General features: G+C 69.1%; 2 protein-coding genes across 11 annotated transcripts in view; both read right to left on the reverse strand.

Moving 5' to 3' along the window:
- Positions 1-8093: 8093 nt before the first annotated feature.
- Positions 8094-18333, reverse strand: ENDOV (endonuclease V). Of its 6 annotated transcripts, none has more exons than XM_079798779.1 (10): positions 18265-18333; positions 17696-17867; positions 14389-14523; positions 14168-14207; positions 13381-13493; positions 12568-12636; positions 12051-12179; positions 11620-11741; positions 10911-10984; positions 8094-9626 (listed from the first exon to the last, which is right to left on the reverse strand). In XM_079798779.1, exons 1-10 carry the CDS (start codon positions 18318-18320, stop codon positions 9511-9513), a joined length of 1026 nt encoding a protein of 341 aa, XP_079654905.1. In that variant the 5' UTR covers positions 18321-18333; the 3' UTR covers positions 8094-9510. The 6 variants fall into 6 exon arrangements, with proteins under 6 accessions (XP_079654905.1, XP_079654907.1, XP_079654909.1 ...); XM_079798778.1 differs by having other exon boundaries at positions 8095-10259; XM_079798781.1 differs by lacking the exon at positions 11620-11741.
- A 1024-nt stretch (positions 18334-19357) lies between these two features.
- RNF213 (ring finger protein 213) overlaps positions 19358-21494 on the reverse strand; it is an 87732-nt gene continuing 85595 nt past the window's right edge. For 4 of the 5 annotated variants that reach the window (XM_079797876.1, XM_079797877.1, XM_079797875.1 and 1 more), the window contains one exon: positions 19358-20965. In XM_079797876.1, the coding sequence (XP_079654002.1) occupies positions 20812-20965 (154 nt within the window). In that variant the 3' untranslated portion in view covers positions 19358-20811. The remainder of the gene's footprint in view (positions 20966-21494) is intronic. The other variant, XM_079797879.1, reaches the window with a different exon arrangement.

The raw sequence follows: 21494 nt of genomic DNA on the forward strand, positions 1-21494 counted from the left end.
CCAGGCCTCTCCCCCTGTGGTGGAGGCAGCGGCAGCTGGGCCTGCCTGGCGGGGGGCGGGGGGGCGCTGAGCCTGCGTCTCCCACCCCTGCCTCTCCCTCCGGACACCTGCCTCGGCCTGAGGGCCGCCCCACCAGGAAGACCTCATCTCGCGCCCTGCACCTGGCGAGGTCCCCAGGAAGGCCGCCTCCGAGGCTCCGGGGGGACAGGTCCCGCGGAGGCCACCGCTCGGTCACCCTGAGGGGCCTGAGCGGGGGGAGGGGGAGGAGGGAGGGGGGGCAGATGGGAAGGAAAGCCTGGGCAGGGGCCAGCTGCCAGCCGGGCACCCACGGGCATGGGCTGCCTGACCTGCTCAGTTCCTTCAACCCCGTCAGCGTGTGTCTGTCAAGCACCGCCTCTGTCTCCCCACCCGACCGCAGAACCCCGGGACCTCCGAGTCCAGGAGGCAGGAGGCGCCGGCACACGCAGGGGACACGGCGTCCCTGGGCCGTGAGGAGCTGCAGAGGTGAGGTGACCCTGACACCGAACCCCACTGAGCGGGACCGAGGCCGGGACCGCGCTGCCCTGAGTGACAGTCTCTCGGCTCAGGACCGAGGCCGAGGCCGAGGCCGGTCACCACGGCCCCCCGGGCAGAGCCGCCACCTGCCACAGCACGGCGACGTCACCCTTCGGAAAAGACAAGGAAAAGGCAGCGAGCGAGGAGCTGAGTCACCGCGGAGCTGAGTCACCGGGGCGGCCGCCCAGGATGCGAGGGAGGGAGAGGGGCACGGGCCCCGCGGGCACCCTCCCGGGCTCTGGAGCTGTGGAGGGGCAGGCCCAGCCCTCCCGCCGGTGTGCCCGGCCGCGCGTGAGCTGACCGCAGGGCTGAGCCGCCAGCTGGTCTGGGCTCCAGTCCCGGCTCCACCGCTAAGCGGCCCCAGGCCTCCCGCCGCCACGCAGCCCCCCTCCCGTCTGACGGGGCGCAGGCTCTCCCTGCTGCCGTGCCAGTCCCCGGAGGCCACGCGCTGAGTGCTGGGGCAGCGCCCGGCAGACAGCGCCGGGTCCCACTCGCCAACATTGCGAACGGGAAGGCCCTGGGCTCCCCGCAGGCCTTTCTGTGCCCGTGAGCGCTTTCTGGGGCCATCTGCGGCCCATGTTCCCCCACCTGCCCCTTCCACGCCCAGGGTCCCTGGGGGCCCGGGGTCCAGCGGACTGGGCTGTGGGGCAGCCAGGCAGGGTGGGTCTCGGGCCTCCGCCAGCATCCTGCCCCGGAGCCGGCCCCCACGACCTGACGACCTCATGGCTGGTCCCCGGTGGCTGCTGGGGCTGCAGTGACCTTGCCCGACACGCGCCACCCCAACCCCCTTGCCCACGTGCCCGTCGGCTCTGGCTTCCCGCCCGCCCTCGTGCCCTGGCCGGCGGCCCTGCAGAGGCGGCCTCTGCCTGCTGAGGACGGAGGCCTGTCCCGGGAGGCGCAGGGCCCGGAGGGGACGGCGCCCTGAAGCCGACCCACAGGCCCTCCTTCAGGTCCCGCGGCCCGAGAGGGAGAGACGCCCAAGGCCACCCGCCTGGGGTGCCAGGACGCGGCCCTGACCCTGCCTCCAGGGCCCCGCAGCCCCTCGGGGCCGCAGCCCCTGGCCGGGAGCCTCACCCCAAACCTGGGGCCCACGCGATCCCAGCCCCCTCCCGCCCAGGTCTCCCCTCTCCCCCAGCAGCCGGCGCTGCCTCTCCCGCCCCCATCTCCGCGGGCGGGGGTTCCTATGGCACCCCTTCCCCCGCACACACAGCTCCCTGGCAGCCCATCTGCCCGGGCAGCAGCCGCCACCTCCGTGCACAGCGGTGCCGGTGCAGACGCGGAGGCCGGACGCGAGCGCAGCCAGCAGCCGGCACGGGGCTCACACAGCTCAGCCGGCGGGCTGGGCCCCTGGTCCAAGGCCAGGCCAGGGGCAGCGCAGCCGCCCAGTCAGCCCACAGGGCTGGGCCCAGGGCGCCGGGGGCTCCCGCCGTCTGGGAGGCAATCAGGGGCAGGATTCTGCAGCTCCCTGGGAAGGTCCAAAGTGGGGGTGCTGCTCGAGCCCCACCGTGCCCCTCCCCACAGACAGGCCCCAGGGTCTGCCATGCTCCTAGGACATCTGCAGGCTCGGGGAGGCGGCCCAGAGCTCCCAGCCCCTCCACACGGCAGGACCGGGCCGGGGCTCATGGCGGCTCTTCACTCTCAGCCCTCGGCCCCGCCCGCTGGGCCAGCCCCTCCCAGCCCCTCCGCTCGTCTCTGGAGGTTTCTTACGACCACGGAGGCAGGTGGCAGAGCAGGGGCCTGGGCTGGCCTCCTGGAGGCGGTGGCCACAGTTGCTGGACCCCCTGGTCCCTGGACCGCTGACCCTTTCCAGGATGCGTGCGGCTGCCAGCAAAGGGACTCGTTTCCATGGCAGCAGCCTGAGCCCTGGGAAGAGGAGGGGCTGCTGACCCGGAGTCCTCCCGGCCCAGGAGCCGGCGGGAGGGCCCTCGAGAGGGGGTCTGGGAGGGATTGGCTGGAGGGCTGCTGCCCCCTGCGCTGCACACCCTCGTCCGCCCCCCAAACTCAGAGCAGGAGCCGGCTCCGCCTGAGCCTGTGGTCTGTCTGACATGAGGCGGCTTTCCGATTCTTGGAAGAAAGAATTTCTATGGTCCCAGCCCGGAGCCCCGCGTCCCCATCTCCTTCCCGGCCCGGAGCCCAGCGTCCCCATCTCCTTCCCGGCCCGGAGCCCAGCGTCCCCATCTCCTTCCAGGCCCGGAGCCCAGCGTCCCCATCTCCTTCCAGGCCCGGAGCCCAGCGTCCCCATCTCCTTCCCGGCCCGGAGCCCAGCGTCCCCATCTCCTTCCCGGCCCGGAGCCCAGCGTCCCCATCTCCTTCCCGGCCCGGAGCCCAGCGTCCCCATCTCCTTCCCGGCCCGGAGCCCAGCGTCCCCATCTCCTTCCAGGCCCGGAGCCCAGCGTCCCCATCTCCTTCCCGGCCCGGAGCCCAGCGTCCCCATCTCCTTCCCGGCCCGGAGCCCAGCGTCCCCATCTCCTTCCCGGCCCGGAGCCCAGCGTCCCCATCTCCTTCCCGGCCCGGAGCCCAGCGTCCCCATCTCCTTCCAGGCCCGGAGCCCAGCGTCCCCATCTCCTTCCCGGCCCGGAGCCCAGCGTCCCCATCTCCTTCCAGGCCCGGAGCCCAGCGTCCCCATCTCCTTCCCGGCCCGGAGCCCAGCGTCCCCACAGAGAGCGGCGGGGAGGGGATGGATACATGGCCTCAGAGGACCCCCTGAGCTGAGAGCCCCAAGCCAGGGAAGCCAGGCCTGAGCCCCGAGCCGCAGCCTCCCCCTCCGTTTTCTCCCTCCCAGCGCCCCGGGCAGGCGCCATGCAGACACGCACACGCTGCTCACGCCCCCGGCCGCCTCTGCTCTCTCACATGTTGTGTTTGTTTTGCTTCAGCAGGACTCGAGCGGGACACGCTGCTCTCACCATCGGCAGCTCCCCCCCCCCCCCCCCCGCGGAGGTGCCATATGTCAGTGTCATGAGTAAGCAGGAGGCTCAGCGGCCGGGGGTGGGAAGTGGCAGCTGCCAATCACCCTCCCAGGAGGCAGGGGTGGGCTTCCCAGGGGAGGAGCAGCTCCATCGGGGCGGCGGGCAGGGGGGCGGGGGGGCGAAGGCCAGGGGCAGGCTGGGGTCAGAGGGCGGTCACGGTCCTCTCCGGAGGGAGCTGGTGGCCAGGTGTTTTCCTAAAAGGCGTGGGCGGCGAGTCCCGCGCTGAGCTCTGGGTCTGCACTGGGCACCGCCCGCTCTCGCCACGGTCCTGGGATGGACGCGCCCCATCCTACAGGGGAGGAAACTGAGGCCGCACCTGGCCGGGTGTGCTGTGCGTCTGTGCTGGCCCGGGCGGCCCAGCCCCTCCTCCTGTGAGGAGGCCGTGCTCACACTGGGCCCAGCGGAGGCCATGCGGCCGCAGACACTGTCCGCACATCGTGCCTCCCAGCGCGGGCCCGTGAATGAACGAGTGGACTGAGGTGGGCTGCTGGCGAGAGCCATGGGTGAGCGCCCTGGGGCTGCAGAGGCGGCTCAGGCTCCCCTCTCTGCCCCACCCCCCACGCCTGCTGGACCCAGGCGACCACCATCCCTGCACGAAGGCTCTGGGGTAACTGGCTGCCCTAGACAGGTAACTGATCCCCGAGTCACCGGTCATGGAGACCTTGGTATATGCCAACTGGGTCCCCTCGGCGTCCGTGCCCCACAAACAAGACTGGCAGCTTATACTGGAGCCTGATCCCGCGGGTCTGCGGGCCCGAGAAGCACCGGAGACGGATGGGTGCTGGGGGAGGGCGGTGCTTTCCCGGCCTCAGGGATGGGCGTCCTGGGCCGCGGGGACAGTGCTGACCGCCACCAAGGGACCCTGCACGCGGGCAGGGCTAATGCCACGCCCTGGCTCCAGGCTGGACACCGAAGCTCAAGTCAAGCAGTGGCCACAGTCAAGCCAGACCAGCCAGAACCAAGAGGCGGGGCCGGAGGGAGGCGATCTGGGAATCCTAAGCTGCCCGGGGCTGGGGGCGGGGCAGGGTGGTGGGGAGTAAAGCCGGAGCCAGGCTCCCAGCCCCACAGGCTTCAGCACCACGGACAGCAGTGCCCCCCTATCTACCCCCCCACCCCCCAAGCTCTCCTGCCCTCAGAGGACAGCGCCCGGGATGGGTCTCCCACCCACCTGGACCCTCAAGTCACCACACGGGACCGTGCGGTTCATCTGAGCCGCTGACAGACGCCGCGGTGTCCGTGGCTCAGAAACAAGACGGTTCCCGGCAGCGGAAGAGGCCCCCTTCCCGGTCGCCGCTGGGAGGCCCTGGGCCCCGGGGCGGGCCGGTTCTCAGAAGCCACCAGAGGACACCGGTGAAACGAGGGCGGAGGGGTCGTGACGCGGTGGCGGCGAGGGCGAGGAGATGGATGTGCCCGTGTCCCAGGCAACACCGACGGGGCAGGGGACGGCTCTGTGGCAGTTACCTTCTGCCGCGCAACCAGCAGGCCCGGACAAGGACCTGTAGTCTCCCGGGGTGAGGAGTGGGAGCTGGGGGCAGGCTGGCGCGCAGTTGGGGGTCAGGGTCTCCTGGGCCTGCCGTCGAGGTGATGCCGGGCTGCGGCACCGAAGGCTGGGCCAGCCGGGACGATGCGATTGCGACAGCTCCCTCCCGCCTGAGGGGCGGCGGGCTCAGTCCCCGAGGTGGCTTCCCGGAGCTGCTGCCGACGCCCTCATGTGGACGGGGAGCGAGGGAGCCGGACAGAGAGGGGGCCGTCCAGACAGAGCCCCCGGGCTCCATGGGCTGTGCCCTCCCGCGGTCACAGGCGGAGTGCGGCCGGGGGCCTGGACACTGGACACCGCGGAGCGGCCACAGCTCCAGGAGGGAAGGAAGCCCATGGATGGCCCAACGGGGTCCTGTTCCCACCGCAGCATCGGGGTAACAAGCGGGGGTGCAGACGAGCCAGACCTGCTGCGCAGCCAGTGCGCCCAGGAGGAGCCAGAGGCCGCATGGCGCAGGCCCTCCGCCGGGCTGGTGTGCATGGAGGACGGGCTCACACTGAGCCCTGGATGGGCGGGGAGGTGTGAGTGTGCGTGTGGGAGAGTGTGCGAAGGCCACGTGGGAGAGACCAAACTCAGCGGGAAGTCAATGGGTTATTTCCAAATGAGAAACCCAGCGACGTCAGGGCACTATTTAGAAGCTCACACTCACACACACATCACACGCACACACTCACATCACACACACACACTCACACACACTCACATCACACACACACACTCACATCACACACACACTCACACACACATCACACACACACACTCACACACACACTCACATCACACACACACTCACATCACACACTCACACACACATCACACACACACACACATCACACATCACACACACACTCACATCACACACACTCACACACATCACACACACACACTCACACACATCACACACACAGACACACACACACACACACACCCCACACACACACATCACACACACTCACATACACACACACTCACACACACATCACACACACACTCACACACACACTCACACACACACACACTCACACACACACACACACTCACATCACACACACACACTCACATCACACACACACTCACACACACATCACACACACACTCACACACACATCACACACACACTCACACTCACACACATCACACACATCACACACACACTCACATCACACACTCACACACATCACACACACACACTCACACACATCACACACACACAGACACTCACACACACACACCCCCACACACACACATCACACACTCACATACACACTTTTACACACACACACATACACTCTTACACACACACACATGCACACACATACACACACTCTTACCCCCACACTCACACACACTCTTACATACTCACACACACTCTTACACTCATACACTCTCTCACACACACACACTCTCTCTCACACACACACACTCTCTCTCACACACACACACACACACTCTCACACACACACACACACTCTCTCTCTCTCTCACACACACACACACACACACACACACACACACGGTCCAAAACAGACAGAAAAAGGAAACTGTCACCGGGCAGGGACATGAGAGGAGTGGTTCCGGTGACCACGCTGAGTGCCTCGATCCACCACGGACACTGACTTTGACAGAAACACACGTGACGTTCAGTAAGAAAAGAACACGCAGCCCGCGGCCTCAGCCGCTCCGTGGGCCCTGCGCCCAGGGAGCCTGTTCTCTCCCAGGGCCGGCCGAGCCCCTGGGGCCTGGGTCTTCCCTCTGCCCACTACAGCCCCCACCCTGCACCCCCAATTCCCTCTCTGACCACGTCCTTCCCGCCTGCCCTGCCCGCTGGGTGGGAGGAGGCAGAGGGAGGGGCGCGGTCCTGCCTGAGCACAGCTGTGCCCCGCCCCCGGGCTGCCCCGCCCCCCAGCATGGCCGCAGAGGCGGGAACCCTCGAGAAGCCGCTCCTGCCTCCCGGGAGGCGACCTGGGGACAGCGGCCCTCGCTCCATCATCCCCGACACCTCGCCGCCTGATCGCCGGGCGTGCGATCCGTTTGGGTGTCAGCGCTGCCGCATGCCCGGGCCTTTAATCAATCACCCGGCCGGGCCGGGCAGGGCAGCAGGGCTGGGGGGCCGGGCTGTGAGCACCCACTGCCACCCCAGCAGCACCGAGGCCGCACGCTGGGACCCAGGCCTGGTCCCCAGCTGCTCCCGCCAGCCACGGAGCCCCTTTAGGGACCCTTCCGGAAGGCAGGGGAGCAGGCCCCAGGGGGGTGTGCAGCCCGGACTGGGCCCAGGCCCTGGAGGGCTGGGACCCCTGGAGCCCGAGGGGGTGTGATAGAAGGGACCGTTGTTTGTGGCCGGAGGGGTGCAGTGGGGTGGGGTCCTTGGGACAGCGAGGACCTGGGTGTCTCCATGCCTGACTGTCGAGGGGAGGGGTCAGGCGGGGGTCTCCGAGGCAAGGAGCCTGGAGGAGTGGGTGTGCTTTGCAGGAGCCAGGCCCCCCACCGCCCGGGAGCCCCACTCCCAGCCCCTGGGAATGGGGGGGGGGACCTGGGCAGGGACGCAGGGGCCACCAGGCTAACGCGCCATCCTATTTGGATCGACGTGAATTATTAAGGGGTTCAGGCTTATTCTGGGCTCTGGGGCAGCCGTGGTCTGAGGCAGACAGCATCTCGGCTCTATTTTTAAGGTTCTGTGGGAAGGAGCGAGACACCACCCGCTCTGGCCCCCACGCCCTCTGGACGGGGATGGGGGTGAGGATAGGGCAGAGGGGGCGTGGGTGTGGGCAGCTCGTGTCACTGAAGCCTCCTCCATCCTGCTGCCCTGGGGTCTCCTACGAACGCCCCGCCCGCAGGTCCAGATCCCACCTGGCCCCCCCCGCCCCTGCACTGCCAGGCCTAGGTCTGTGGCACTCACCCCGCGGTCTCCCTGGGAGCTGTAGCTGAAACTCCGGTCCCTTTAAGGTCAGGCCCCCTCCAGCCTCCTCACTAGGCTTAACCCCCGCCCCATCACACGCTGCCTCTGCCCCCCCCCCACCCCCCGTGGTGGGCTCAGCACCCCTCCCGAGGCCAGGCGTCGGCTGAGGACTTAGAGGGCGGGCCTGTCTGCTTGGGTCAGGGTCAGGGTCAGGGTCAGAGTCAGAGTTAGGGTTGGATGTGGGGGAGCCCGCCCCTCAGTGAATCCTGCAGGGACCCCCCTCCCCGGCAGCCCCCACTGAGCCAGGTCACCGCTGGGACCCCCTGGCGTGGGGGCAGGGCGCCTCCGACACCACTCAACCAGACAGACCCTGACCGACACTCCGACCACGAAGACCAGGACAGGAAGTGGGGACACCACCACCCCTTCGCCACAAGGGGAGGAGACCACGGAAACGGAAGCCACGGCGCTGGGTCACCTGGATGGCCGTCCTCGCGCTTCCAGCCCCGGGCCATCCACGCCGACCACGAGCCACGACCGCCCCCGCCCAGCCTCCCAGGGACAGCGAGGGTCCCCCGGTCAGAGGCCTCCGTCGGGAACGAAGACAACCCGCTGGGAGCAGAGCGGAGTGAAGGGGCTGACGGGCCGGGGTCCCCCATAAAGGGCTCTTCACCCACAACACAACAAAAGACAGTTCCGTTTTAACAAGGGCAAAGGGGCCCAGGCTGGGGTGGCTCAGTGCATAGAGCGCCGGCCTGTGGACTGAAGGGTCCCGGGTTCGATTCCCGGTCAGGACACAGGCCCAGGTTGTGGGCTCGATCCCCAGTGGGGGCCGTGCAGGAGGCAGCTGATCCATGATTCCGTCTCATCATCGATGTTTCTCTCTCTCTCTCCCTCTCCCTTCCTCTCTGAAGTCAATAAAAATTTTTAAAATAAAAAGGGCAAAGGACGTGAGGAGACGTTTATCCCAAACGGACAGTCAGCACGCTCAAGGGGCTCGCCCTCCTCGGCGGCAGGGAAATGCAAGGCAGAGCTCAGGAGACCCCGCCCTCAGGGCCAGCGGCCAGGCAGGTGCAGCCAGTGCCGGCAGGACGAGGGGCGCTCCTGGCTGTGGCCGGGAAAAGGCAGCCACTGAGCCAGCGTCGGCCGGTCCACGAAGTTAGTCGCCCCGAGAGCCAGGAAGTCACCCCTCGGAACAGAACCGCAAACGTGCGTCACGAAAGCGTGCACAAGGCCGCTCCAGGCAGCGCCCACAGGAGCCGGAACAGAAACCTGTCCCGCGACGGGCGGGTGAGAACCGGGTGCGTTAATTCACACACCGATGCTCAGGTACGGGGCCCGGAACGTCCCGGACTCCGGCGGCTGCTGGCACAGGGACGGGCCTGCGGAACATGCCGCTGTCCTCACACCGGCTGGGAGGCCGCGGAGCCCCCTGGTCAGAGGAAGCGTGGCCTTAACAGACCCGCTCCCACCCGCCAGGGGGCCACGCTGTCGCTGCCGCACGCTGAGGTGGTCCGGGGGGTGTGCTGTGACGTCAGCTCTGGACTCTCCGTGGTTTAATGATCCGGAAGCTCAACCAGAAACAGCCGGCGGCCGATGTACCAGAGGAGACGGGGCAGGGCTGTACGCCCGTGCCGGCCAGCTACTGTGAGCACGTTTATTGTTCCAAAATCTATTTTTATTGATGTCAGAGAGGAAGGGAGAGAGAAACATCCATGATGAGGGAGAATCATGGATGGGCTGCCTCTTGCATGCCCCCCACTGGGAATCGAGCCCACAACCCGGGCATGTGCCCTGACCAGGAATCAAACTGTGACCACCTGGTTCCTAGGTCGATGCTCAACCACTGAGCCACACTGGCCAGACCCACGTGGGCACTTTTGGAAAAAAGCAACCCCTCCCGTGACCCCTGGGAAAGCCACCGGGCCTGGGCCTGGGCTCTGTGCTGAGGTCTCTGTGGGCATCACCCAGCTGTCCCAGGCCTCGTGACGTGACCGCGGACGGGGACAGCGCAGCCACGGGGGCGGGCGCTCGTGGCCCGTGTCTGAGTCCAAGCGCCCTGCTGGTCCCGCCCCCACGGAGCGTCCGGGCCAGTGACTGCTCTGAGGCCAGAGCGCCGGGCGGGCGGCTCTCCAGGGCGTCCGGCTGGCTCCGCGCCCGGCCCTGGTCCTACCGCTCCTGGGCGCCCGGGTCTGGGGCTTCCGGGTGTGTCCTGGGGCCTGGGCTGTGGGCCTCGGGGGTCCTGCCCTCACCCGAGGGGTCCTGGGGGCCCCCCTCGGGCCACGCCTTTGGCCCCCGAGCCTTCCTGTGATGCCGTGGAGAAGGGGCAGCGTCAAACCCGTGCTGGGGCCTCGCTACCAGGCTCCCTGGAGGCTGCCCTGACCTGGACCGTCCACCCTGACGGCCTGCCCGCCCTGGGAGCTCGGGCCCCAGCCGCACCGCCCCCCTCGGCAGCTCCGCCAGGCCCCGGCCACCCGGCTCACAGAGGCGCGCTCAGGGGAGGAGCACGAGGAAGCGCCTGCCGGGGACTCGGGCGGGGCCGCCCAGATGGAGCCAGAGACCAGCCTCAGAGCCCACGCCGACTGCCCCGCCTGCTTCCCGTCCCGCCTGAGGGGACAGCGCCGGCCGGTCCGGGAGGCTCCCCCACGAGACCCAGCAGGATAGGCATCCCTGCGCCTGCCGCGCGGAGGAGGAGCCGAGGCTCAGGGCAGAAAGGACGCTGATGGGGCAGCCGGACGGGAGCCCGTGGTCTGAACCCCCCACCCTCTGTGTGGGCCCCCCCCCCCCCCCGCGCCTCCCAGGCAGGTGCCCACGGCAGGCAGGCAGCCCTGGCAGGAGGTGGGCCGTGGCTTTGGGGGTTTCTGGCCACGCCTCCATCAGACCCCCGGCATCCTGCTGGCTCCTCTCCTGCACCCCAGCTGAGGACCCCTGACCGCTGCCGGCCTCCTGCGCTCACCTCTCCTGCCCGGGGGCGGGGGGCTGGGGGCCGCCCAGGGTCCTGCGAATGTGGTCTCGGGAGCGGATGTCGGCCTGAGGAGAGGGTGGCGTGTGAGGCGCTGGGTCCCCAGCTGGCCTCTGGGCAGGCTCTCCCGCCACTTGCTCCCCCCGAGAAAGCCCGGGGGGCAGGTGACAGGAGGACGGCAGGTCCCGAGGCCTAAGGTGGGGATCCAGGTCCCCATTTCAGCTGCAGCCACGCGGCTCCCCTGGCTTCACGGCAGACAGCACCCTTAGGGGGTGCGGCCTGAGTCGAGGTCCCTGCCGAAACCCCTTCCCCGAGGGCCCAGCCCGGCGCCCCTCCCGCCTGTGTCAGCCAGCGCCCCGTCCCCAGGGCGGTGCAGAGACATCCACAAAGCCCCCGCGTGGCCAGGGGCCATGGCCCCGGACCTGGCTGCAGGGTCTGCCACGTGCTGACTCCACCCCGGGGCCTGGCCTTCACGCCACGTCCGAAGGGGCACACGGCTACCCGCCCCCAGGCCTCTGCTCCAGCGGGAGCGGGCAGGCGGGCAGGGGGACGTGCACTCCGGTGGGAGGGCACCGCAAGAGAGCCCAGGCCTGGCCCGGGCACCCGCGGACGTCCTGGGGAGGAGCAGCACCAACCCCGAAGCCGTCGGGAGGGCAGTGCTGACGGGGGGACCCGAGGGACAGCAGTCGCTGGACAGCCTCACCCGCTGGCGGCAGAGACGGGGCTGCGGGCTCCCCCAGGGCTGGGCACGGGCCCACCGCCTTTACAGGCCGCCCCGGCAGGACGGTCACTGACCCTGCGGGCACACCAGGCACCAGGCCGGCTCTGCGGGTCGGGGAGTAGTTCCGGTCACACAGGGTGGGACGCAGGACAGGCCCCCTGGAGCCAGGCCACGCCGCAGCGTGAGCACCCACCACCCGGCACCTGGGTGGGAAGAGCGTGGGACCCAGGAGGCGCTCAGCAGCCACGGAGGCCTAGGCCCTCAGCAGGGGCTGAGCCCACGCTGTGCGGGCTGTGCTGCCACCTGGAGGCCGCTCCGCACGCTGCAGCCAGGGAGGCCCCAGGACCCGAGGGAGGGGTGGGGGCCCCGGGGGCCAGAGGCAGAGCCAGGCCCTGGGTGAGCTGCCCACCCACCTGGCGCACGGGCTCTGGGACCCGGAACCGGCAGCAGCTGTGGGTCAGGCGCACGGCCGCCTCCAGGCTCATCTTGTGGCCCACGGAGACGTAGAGGGGCTTGGAGCTGCGGTCGTGGCTCCGCAGGGCCTGGGGCAGGGAGGGGTCAGGGGCTGGGGCAGGAGGGGGTCAGGGCCTGGGGCAGGAGGGGGTCAGGGCCTGGGGCAGGAGGGGGTCAGGGGCTAGGGCAGGAGGGGGTCAGGGCCTGGGGCAGGAGGGGGTCAGGGCCTGGGGCAGGAGGGGGTCAGGGCCTGGGGCAGGAGGGGGTCAGGGCCTGGGGCAGGCCCTGTGGCTGGAGGGCTGAGCCTGTCCCGAGTGCAGGAGGGACCTGGGGGGATGCAGCGCCTGGGGCACGGGGTGGGCCGCTCGGACAGCCACGCCAGCCAGCGGGGAGGGGGTGGGGGTCCGTGCGCGCGTGCAGGTCCGTGGGTGCTGACCTGGTGACGGGCCTGCGGGGGAGCACAGGCCGGGCACTCACCCTGCCCAGGACGGCCCCGGAGCGGCCCATCAGAGGAAAGGAGTCCCCGCCGGCGCGCAGGAGGCGTGTCTGGGGAACAGGACACACGTGAGCCCTTCACAACGGAGCGGCGGGGGCGGAGGCCCGGAGCACCCTGGGAGCGGCCCTGCCCGGCGAGCTGCCCCGGCACCGTGCACCCTGGCGAGGCGCTCCGAGCGCGGCTCTCTCCTCCGGTTCTAGGGCGAAGGCTGGGGGGGGGGAGGGGGGGAGCCTGCCCAGGCCACAGCGGGTGGGAGGCTGCTCCGGCCCCACAAGCCAGAACTGCCCACGGCCCTCGCTTCCTGTGCGCTCGCTCCTGCTAGGAACCTGGGCACAGTTGCTTCAACCCAAGGGACGTTTTGGGGGGCAGCGGGGTGGCCCCCTGGAAGGCGGGGTCCCTGCCCACGGCCCCACGCAGACGCAGGGTTGCCCCGAGCGAGACACGTGCCCTGTCCTCCAGCCGCTTCCCAGAGGGAGAGCCAGTGCCGCCCGCTGTCTCGGGAGCCCGCCCCCCCCCCCCGCCCTCCTGGTGCTGCGCAGGGCAGAGCACGGAGGCCGGGAGGGGAGCGTGCAGGGCACGCACAGGCTCCGTGTCCCAGCCCAAGAGCCAGAGGCCCCACCCCACAGGGGCCCCTCAGGGGCAGGGGGGCTGGGAGAGGGGGCTGCGAGGTGCCAGCACCCACAGGGAGCCCGGGGGCGCACAGCGGGTCCTCCTGAGCCTCGGCCAGGGACCCAGGAGGGGCGAGCGGCAACAGGCTGGGCTGCCGGGGGGGGGGGGGGGGGGCGGTGTCGCACCTGGTCCCTGTGCAGGGCGTCCTTCTCCAGCCCGTCCACCTGCAGCAGCTTCTTGGCCACCCCGACGCAGGGCAGGTCTGTGAGCACGCCCAGGTGGCAGGCCACCCCGAAGCCTGGGGGGGGAGGGGGGGCGGCAATGAGCCAAGCGGTGCAGGGGCGGCAGGGGCCTCGGGACACACCAGCGCCTCCAAGCCTGCCGAGCGGACAGCCTGCTCGGGCTGAGGGACAGGACTCCAGGCCCCAGCTGACCCGTGGCCCCTGCCCACTTCCCAGGAGTCCGCTGGGCAGAGGATGCCGCCCTCCAGCACTTAGGAGCCACTCGGCGCTCCCAGCACCTCCCCCTTCCTCCCTTTGTGGCCACCATCAGCCTCTGGGTCTCTGCCCCCCCCACCCCGATTCCCCTGACACTCGGGGGCTCTTGCCAGGTGGCGGGATTGCTGTGCCTGGGGTCCCCGCTGAGGCAGGCCTGAGGGTCCCGCACCGGCTTCCAGGGTGGTGCGTGTTCCCCCCTTGCCCTCTGCTGCCCGCCTCTCCCCCACTTCCTATCTGAGGGTGAAGCAGCCCGGCCCTCCGCTCTCCCTTGAGCCACGTCCCAGCGTCTGGGGGACACACGCTGCCTGGCCCTGTCGGGTCGGGGCCAGGTCAGGCTACAGGTGGCCACCAGGGGACAGGCCGTGGGGCAGGCGGGATGGGGGAAAAGAAGGGTCTTTACTGGTGGGTCCCAACAAGACAGAAAGGAGCCCCCCCGCCCTCAGCCCTCCCCGCCACCTCTTGGGAGCAGGATCACCTCGGGGGTGGAGCACCCCATTTCCGTCCACCAGGAGGACCTGGAAGAGCCACAGAAGGCGCGGTCAGTGGTGCTGCCATGAGGCCGGTGGTCTGGGAGCAGGAGGCCGGGCCACCGCTGAGCCCAGGTTTGAGGTCCCCTCCCCGCCCTCAGGGCAGTGCACCTCCCCAGGAAGCCCCCGCCCCCCCCCCCCCCCAGCAGAGGCCCCTGGAGGAACCTGCCTGGGGCACGAGGCTGGGCTCCTTCTCCCGCAGCCGCCGCACCGCGTCCACCAGGAAGGGCACCTCTCGGAAGGCCAGGAAGCCCGACAGGTAGGGGGCCGTCAGGCGGACCAGGCGGCTGTCCTCATACAGCACCTGTGCCAGGAGCCAGGTCAGGCCGCCGGGGGGGGGGGGGGGGGGGAGAAGGGACACGGCTCTGCCTTCGTCCGGGGATCCCCTCCTCTGCAGCCCCCCTCCGGCTCCCGGGCCCTCCCTCCTCACTGTCCGGGAGGCGAGCGTGAGAAAGGACAGGGGAGCGCCCTGCAGATGGGGCTGGGAGTCGACCTGCCGCCGAGTCAGCTGTCTGATCGGGCTGCTCCTGTGAGTCAGAGCCTAGGCCGGACGTGGGGAGGCTCAGGGGACCAGGGCAGGTCCCGCGAGAAGTGCTGGAGACGTCAGGCGGGAGGCCGGCAGCCAGGGCTCCCGGATGGACAGCGCCCCCCCTGGCTCTTCAGAACACAGCCCGTCACACCTGGTGAGCACGGTGCGGGACCCGCTCCCGGCACAGGGACCCTGCACCTTGGGCCTGAGGGCGTGCATGTTCTCCAGACCGCCATAAACCTGCACCGGTCAGCCGTCACTGCCCCCGCCCCACACCCAGCCCTCGGCAACCACGGCCCCGCTCGGTCTGTGGATCTGCCCACGGAGGCTGCAGATCTCGCCCGCATTGGGGGCCACTGGGCCACTTTCCCAAGACCCTTGGCTAGCCTGAGCCCACACGCAGCTGACTGCGTGCAGCTGCCCTGTGCACGTGCTGGGGTGACGAGAGGACACGGGATAAGACCCCCCGAGCGCCTCGGTCAGTGGGAGACAGCGTGTAGGCGGCCGGTAACCCATCACCGTGAGGACAGCTCCCAGCATGGCCCGCGATCGAGGCCGGGGCGGAGGTGGGGTAACAGCAGCGAGGGGCAGCACGGGCCCGGGGAACATGGGACCTGGTCTGGGGAAGCCAGAATCCCTGGGGCTGACGCGTCCATGGCGGGCGGGCGGTTGCACTAGGGCGTGCGGTTGCACTAGCTGCCCCGGGCACAGGCCTCAGCTCAGCTCAGTGCGCGCAGACGCTGTCCGTCCACAGGAGAAAGGGGGGGGCGGAGGCCTGGGGTGAAGCGGGCGGGGCAGAGCCAGGTGGGGAGCCAAGCAGGCCGTGCCCTTCCCCCAGGCCATCCTCCACACGGACCAGGGCTCTGAGGGCCGGCCTCGGTCGCTCCCCCCTCAGCACGGAGCAGGTGCGGGCACACTCCCCCCTCAGCACGGAGCAGGTGCGGGCACACTCCCCTCAGCACGGAGCAGGTGCGGGCACACTCCCCTCAGCACGGAGCAGGTGCGGGCACACTCCCCTCAGCACGGAGCAGGTGCGGGCACACTCCCCCCTCAGCACGGAGCAGGTGCGGGCACACTCCCCCCTCAGCACGGAGCAGGTGCGGGCACACTCCCCCCTCAGCACAGAGCAGGTGCGGGCACACTCCCCTCAGCACGGAGCAGGTGCGGGCACACTCCCCCCTCAGCACGGAGCAGGTGCGGGCACACTCCCCCCTCAGCACGGAGCAGGTGCGGGCACACTCCCCCCTCAGCACAGAGCAGGTGCGGGCACACTCCCCCCTCAGCACAGAGCAGGTGCGGGCACACTCCCCTCAGCACGGAGCAGGTGCGGGCACACTCCCCTCAGCACGGAGCAGGTGCGGGCACACTCCCCCCTCAGCACGGAGCAGGTGCGGGCACACTTCCCCCTCAGCACAGAGCAGGTGCGGGCACACTCCCCCCTCAGCACAGAGCAGGTGCGGGCACACTCCCCCCTCAGCACAGAGCAGGTGCGGGCACACTCCCCCCTCGGCACGGAGCAGGTGCGGGCACACTCCCCCCTCAGCACGGAGCAGGTGCGGGCACACTCCCCCCTCAGCACGGAGCAGGTGCGGGCACACTCCCCTCAGCACGGAGCAGGTGCGGGCACACTCCCCGCTCAGCACGGAGCAGGTGCGGGCACACTCCCCCCTCAGCACGGAGCAGGTGCGGGCACACTTCTGCTGGGTTTTGATGGAGGGGCCTCCCAAGTCAAGTGCAAAGGGCCGAGGCGGGAGGACGCGGCCTGCGGGAGGCAGAGGAGCAGGGATCCCTCCAAAGCCGCACAGCAAGGCCCTTCCCAAGCTCTTCCTCAGCCAAGGCTCCCTGAGCTGGGCCCGCAGACACCCTGGCACACGGCTCATTCCCTCCTTCACGCAGCTACTCCCGTCTTCTCCACACCAGGCCGGGAGCTCGGTGCCCAGCCACGGCTGGTGGACAGGACCACACGGTAGGGGAGACAGACCAATCCCATTCCAGTGAGCGAGAGAAAAGAGGGGGTGCTGGGAGAAACTCTTGGTCTTGCGGGATGAGGGTCGTCACTGGAGAACCTGAGAGATGGGTAGAATGTTCCAGGACAGGAAACGTCGCAGCAAAGGGCAGGCAGCGGGGCAGCGGGGCCTGCCTGCGGGACCCAAAGTCCTCGGAGGGGAGGTGGGGAGGGGAGTGGCTGAGAGCTGACCCACAGCCTTCCTTAAGCAGAAGTCAGACAGGGAGAGGCCTTCGCACCGTGTCAGCAAGTGTGGCTTTATTGGCCACGAAGGCACGGGCAGGGTCTCACGGGGACGAGGTGGTGCCGTGACCACACTTGCCTTTTAGGAACCAGCTCTGCTGGCAGCACGGACCCAGCGAAGACCCTGCTTGTCACCGGCAGGAGGGTGGCTGCGGCGTGGCCAGGGAGGGGCAGGGGGACGCACACAGGGGGCTGACGCCAGCCACATTTAGGATGCAGAAAAGAAATGCTGAAAATGGAGCTAGTGGCCCGGCCGGCGTGGCTCAGTAGTTGAGTGCCGACCTATGAACCAGGAGGTCACGGTTCGATTCCCGCTCAGGGCACGTGCCCGGGTGGCGGGCTTGATCTCTAGTTGGGGTGTACAGGAGGCGGCCGATCAATGATTCTCATCACTGATGTTTCGACCTCTCCCTCTCCCTTGCTCTCTGAAATCAACAACAACAAAAAAATATATATATTAAAATGGAGCTAGTCTGTGACGGGAGGGGAGTGGTCTGGGAAGACAGATTTCCAGCTCGGGCAACTTGGGATGTGTCCCCGCGGGTCACCGAGATGGGGAGTCTAAGATGTCTCCTCGTTTTCGTCGCAGACCCCCCAACCTATTAACGAAATCCTACAAAACACCGCGTTCCCTGTCCCGGAGCCCCACCTCTCTCACCGGGGCACACGGAGCGCACCTGCCCCAGCCCCACCCGTTACCTCCAGCTCAGGGTAGCTGAGCACCACGAGAGAGGCGCAGGCTCTGACACTGTCGCCCTTCACGAAGGACACGTCCACGCCTCCGACCCTCTGCAGCCCCGCGAAGGCGGGGTCCCGCTGCCACGCCTCGGTGTCCTGGTCCACGACGCGGGCCTTCAGCAGGGCTTGCTCCCTGAGGGCAGACACGCGAGCAGCGGGCAGTCGGGCCCCGCCCCCTCCGCCTGCCACGCCCCTCCGGCCGCCCCGCCCCCTCCGCCTGCCCCACCCCTCCGCCCGCCCCGCCCCCTCCGCCTGCCCCGCCCCCTGAGGCCGCCCCGCCCCCTCCGCCTGCCCCGCCCCCTCCGCCCGCCCCGCCCCCTGAGGCCGCCCCGCCCCCTGAGGCCGCCCCGCCCTCTCCGCCCGCCCCGCCCCCTCCGCCCGCCCCGCCCCCTGAGGCCGCCCCGCCCCCTGCAGCTCCCGAAGGCCCTTGGGTCCCCGCCGCCCCAAAGCCAGGGACTCCGAGGTTGGCGGGGCCGCGGGGGCGGCATCGCTTCAGCCCCAAAGTCTTGCTCGTTTCCCGGCTTCATTACCGTTTCCAGAGCGACAGGGTTTCCTCGGGCGGCGGCCCAACCGCTTCCTGGGCCATGGCACAGCCCCGACACCCCTTCCGCTTGCGTCACTTCCGGTTTCCCATGGAGGCGCTTGGTGGGGCCGCCTGGGGCGGGGCTCAGCGGACGGCGCCGCCTCGTGGCTGGAGGTCGCACGGGGCACCGGCCTCGCCTGCACCGCCCTCGCGTGGACCGCCCCGCCCCGCGGAGCGGGGAGTCCGTGGGGCTCGGGGCCCCGGCGGGGACGTCGCACGGACCCACAGATGCCCCGGAGAAGCCCGCGCGGGCCGCGTTCTCACGTGCACACCGAGCGGCCGCCAGGGACAGCAGGAAGCGTGGACATTCATGTGCACGAAGGAACAGGGGTCTGGGCCGGGCGAGGAGTGAAGAGGCCATAATGTTTGTTTTTTGTTAATCCTCACCGGTGGCTCTTTCCCATTGATTTGTTAGAAAGAGTGGGACGGCGAGAGAGACAGGGATTGGTTGCCTCCCACAAGCGCCTCCCAGGGTGGAGCCCTTGAGTCCCGGCGGGAGGTTCTAACCATTGAGCCACCGGCCAGGGCAAGAGCCCACCCGCTGCGGACATCCTTGGCCCTGCATCCCATCTCCTGGCGCCCAGGCTGCTCCCCTCCCTCCCGCACGGGGGGAGCCGCAGCGCCGCCCCACCTCTGCTGTTTCCGGGTGCGGTGCCGTCATTTGCAACGACTCGCCCCGAACCCCGAACCCCATGGCGGGGCACCTGCCATTCACCAGGCGCCTTGGCTTCAGTCCCAGTGACTGTGGGGCCGTGCCCAGGGGAGGGCCCAGTCCTTTGGGAGCCAGACTCCTGCCCAGGCCAGGGAGGGAGGGCACCCTGAGGCCCAGGCTCCTGCTAAGGGAGCAGCGTTCAGCTCGGAGGCTGCGAGCCCCTGCCGTCCTCCTGCCCGGAGGGGGAGTTTACCCTCCGCTCTGAACCAGGGCTCCGTTCCCAGGGCATGGGAAGCTCTAGAGCGAGCAGAGCCGGCCTCAGCGAGTGGAGGGCGCCGGGCCATAGGCAGGGCCCACCCCACAGAGGACTCTCTGGCTTGATCAAAACCCAAGTTTATTAAACAGGTGTAACCGCTGTAACAAACTCGCATTTGTGTGTGCTGGGCCAGTGTATTTTGAGGCAAACAAGATAATGGTGGACAATGGCAGTTAAGGCTTTGAAAGCAGAGCGTACAAAAGTCTTATAAAACACCTTCATAAAAGTGGGGAGGACAGTCCCTCCCCCACCCCCAAGGGAGGAAGGAGCCTGAGTGGTGCTGATGGCCACCATGGCGGCGTCACCCCAGCCCGGAGGGATCCAGGAGTTCCTAGTGCAGGGAACCCCCTTCCCTGATTGAAGTGGCCCCCCGGGTGCGGACGGCATGGGGGTGTCTGCAGGATCCGAGGGCCGAGTGCAGGCGGCCGGCGCCTCAGGCGAAGGAGGGCGGCTGGGTCGCTCACCAAGCACCACGGAGTGGCCACGGGGGGCGCCGCGGCCGGGGGGGGGGGGGGGCCGAGGGCGGAGCCGGCTCTTGCTGTGGCTCTTCCCCACGGCCGCCTGGAGCTGGTGCGGCCCTCGCTCACCCGGAATGAGCGCAGGGCCTTTCCCTGAGCTGTCCACGGCTGTGTGGCCGTGGCCGTGGCCGTGGCCGTGGGTGCGGCCCCCGGAGTGGGAACTAGTCCTGAGGCCCCGGCACCTCACTTCCAGCGACGGCAGGACGAGGGCAGGGCTGGGACCAGAGTCCTCCGGGCTCTTTTCTGGAAACTTCACGGCCTCGTGTCCTTCCTGAGTCTGTTTATGCCTCGGCTGAGACCGCAGGGACCGAGGTCACACGGGGATCCCGCTGACTGGGCAGAATGCCAGGCAGCGCTCCCTCAGCCGTGCCCGGCTGCGCCCGGACCCACGCCGGCACGGACACCCGTTCATTCCCCGTTTCAGAAGCCCAGGCCCGGCTCCTTCCTTGGACGGATGAGGAAACGGAGTCCCTGAGAGTGTGGGCGCCGAGTCCAGGGCTCCGACCCGGGGGTAGTCAGGCCGGGCCGCGCCAGGTCCCGTTGGTTGGGCTCCCAGGTCCCTGACTCCCAGGACGCCCGGGAGCACGCAGGGAGAGAGGGGAGGAGGACGCCGCCTCTTCTGTGAGAGCGGAGCACGGCACAGGAAATAAAAGGGAAAGTTGTGCCCTGCCCCCTCCCCCTCCCCACGACCACGTGGCCCGAGGAAGTGGGGCTGGAGGCCCGAGACGATGGTTCCCGCCCACTCCCTGGACCGTGAGCCTGTGGCCTGGTTGGCTTCCACCTCCCAGACCCATGTCACCACCCGGAGAGCGCGGAGTCCCCGCCGGAGGGAGCAGCTCTGTGGGGGGAGCGGCTCTCCGGAGGGAGCGGCTCTGTGGAGGGAGTAGCTCTCCGGAGGGAGCGGCTCTGTGGAGGGAGTAGCTCTCCGGAGGGAGCAGCTCTGTGGAGGGAGTAGCTCTCCGGAGGGAGCGGCTCTGTGGAGGGAGTAGCTCTCCGGAGGGAGCGGCTCTATCTCGCCTGTCGTGCCCGCTTCAGCGAGGCCGCCGTTTTCCACGCAGAGATGCAGTGGTGGAGCAGTATCTCCTCCGGGAACTGATCCTCCATCTCGGGGGGAATGTCACCTTCTTTCGTCTCCATGTAACTGACTAGAGTGTCTCTCAGGCTGGAAGACCAAGGGACAGGGCGGCACTTAGAACAGATTCCAGACAACCTCAGACCCCCTCCTGGCTGTCCGCGGTCCCCTCCATCCGCAGTCCCCTCCATCTGCAACCCCCTCCTGGCCGTTCACAGTCCCCCTCCATCCGCGGTCCCCTCCATCCGCGGCCCTCCATCCGCGGTCCCCTCCATCCGCGGCCCCCTCCTGGCTGTTCACAGTCCCCCTCCATCCACGGTCCCCTCCATCCGCAACCCCCTCCTGGCCGTTCACAGTCCCCCTCCATCCGCGGTCCCCTCCATCCGCAACCCCCTCCTGGCCGTTCACAGTCCCCTTCCATCCGCGGTCCCCTCCATCCGCAACCCCCTCCTGGCCGTTCACAGTCCCCTTCCATCCGCGGTCCCCTCCACCCGCGGCCCCCTCCTGGCTGTTCACAGTCCCCCTCCATCCACGGTCCCCTCCATCCGCAACCCCCTCCTGGCCGTTCACAGTCCCCCTCCATCCGCGGTCCCCTCCATCCGCAACCCCCTCCTGGCCG

This window comes from Cnephaeus nilssonii (assembly GCF_951640355.1).
Source record: "Cnephaeus nilssonii genome assembly, chromosome: 19".
Lineage (NCBI taxonomy): Eukaryota > Metazoa > Chordata > Mammalia > Chiroptera > Vespertilionidae > Cnephaeus > Cnephaeus nilssonii.

Coding starts and splice junctions, on each gene's coding strand:
- ENDOV (XM_079798778.1), bottom strand. CDS start 18,320: ATGGCCCAGGAAGCGGTTGGGCCGCCGCCCGAGGAAACCCTGTCGCTC. Junction 17,868..18,264: donor ACCCTGTCGCTCTGGAAACG/GTAATGAAGCCG, acceptor GTCTGCCCTCAG/GGAGCAAGCCCTGCTGAAGG. Junction 14,208..14,388: donor AGCCCAGCCTCGTGCCCCAG/GCAGGTTCCTCC, acceptor TGGCTCTTCCAG/GTCCTCCTGGTGGACGGAAA.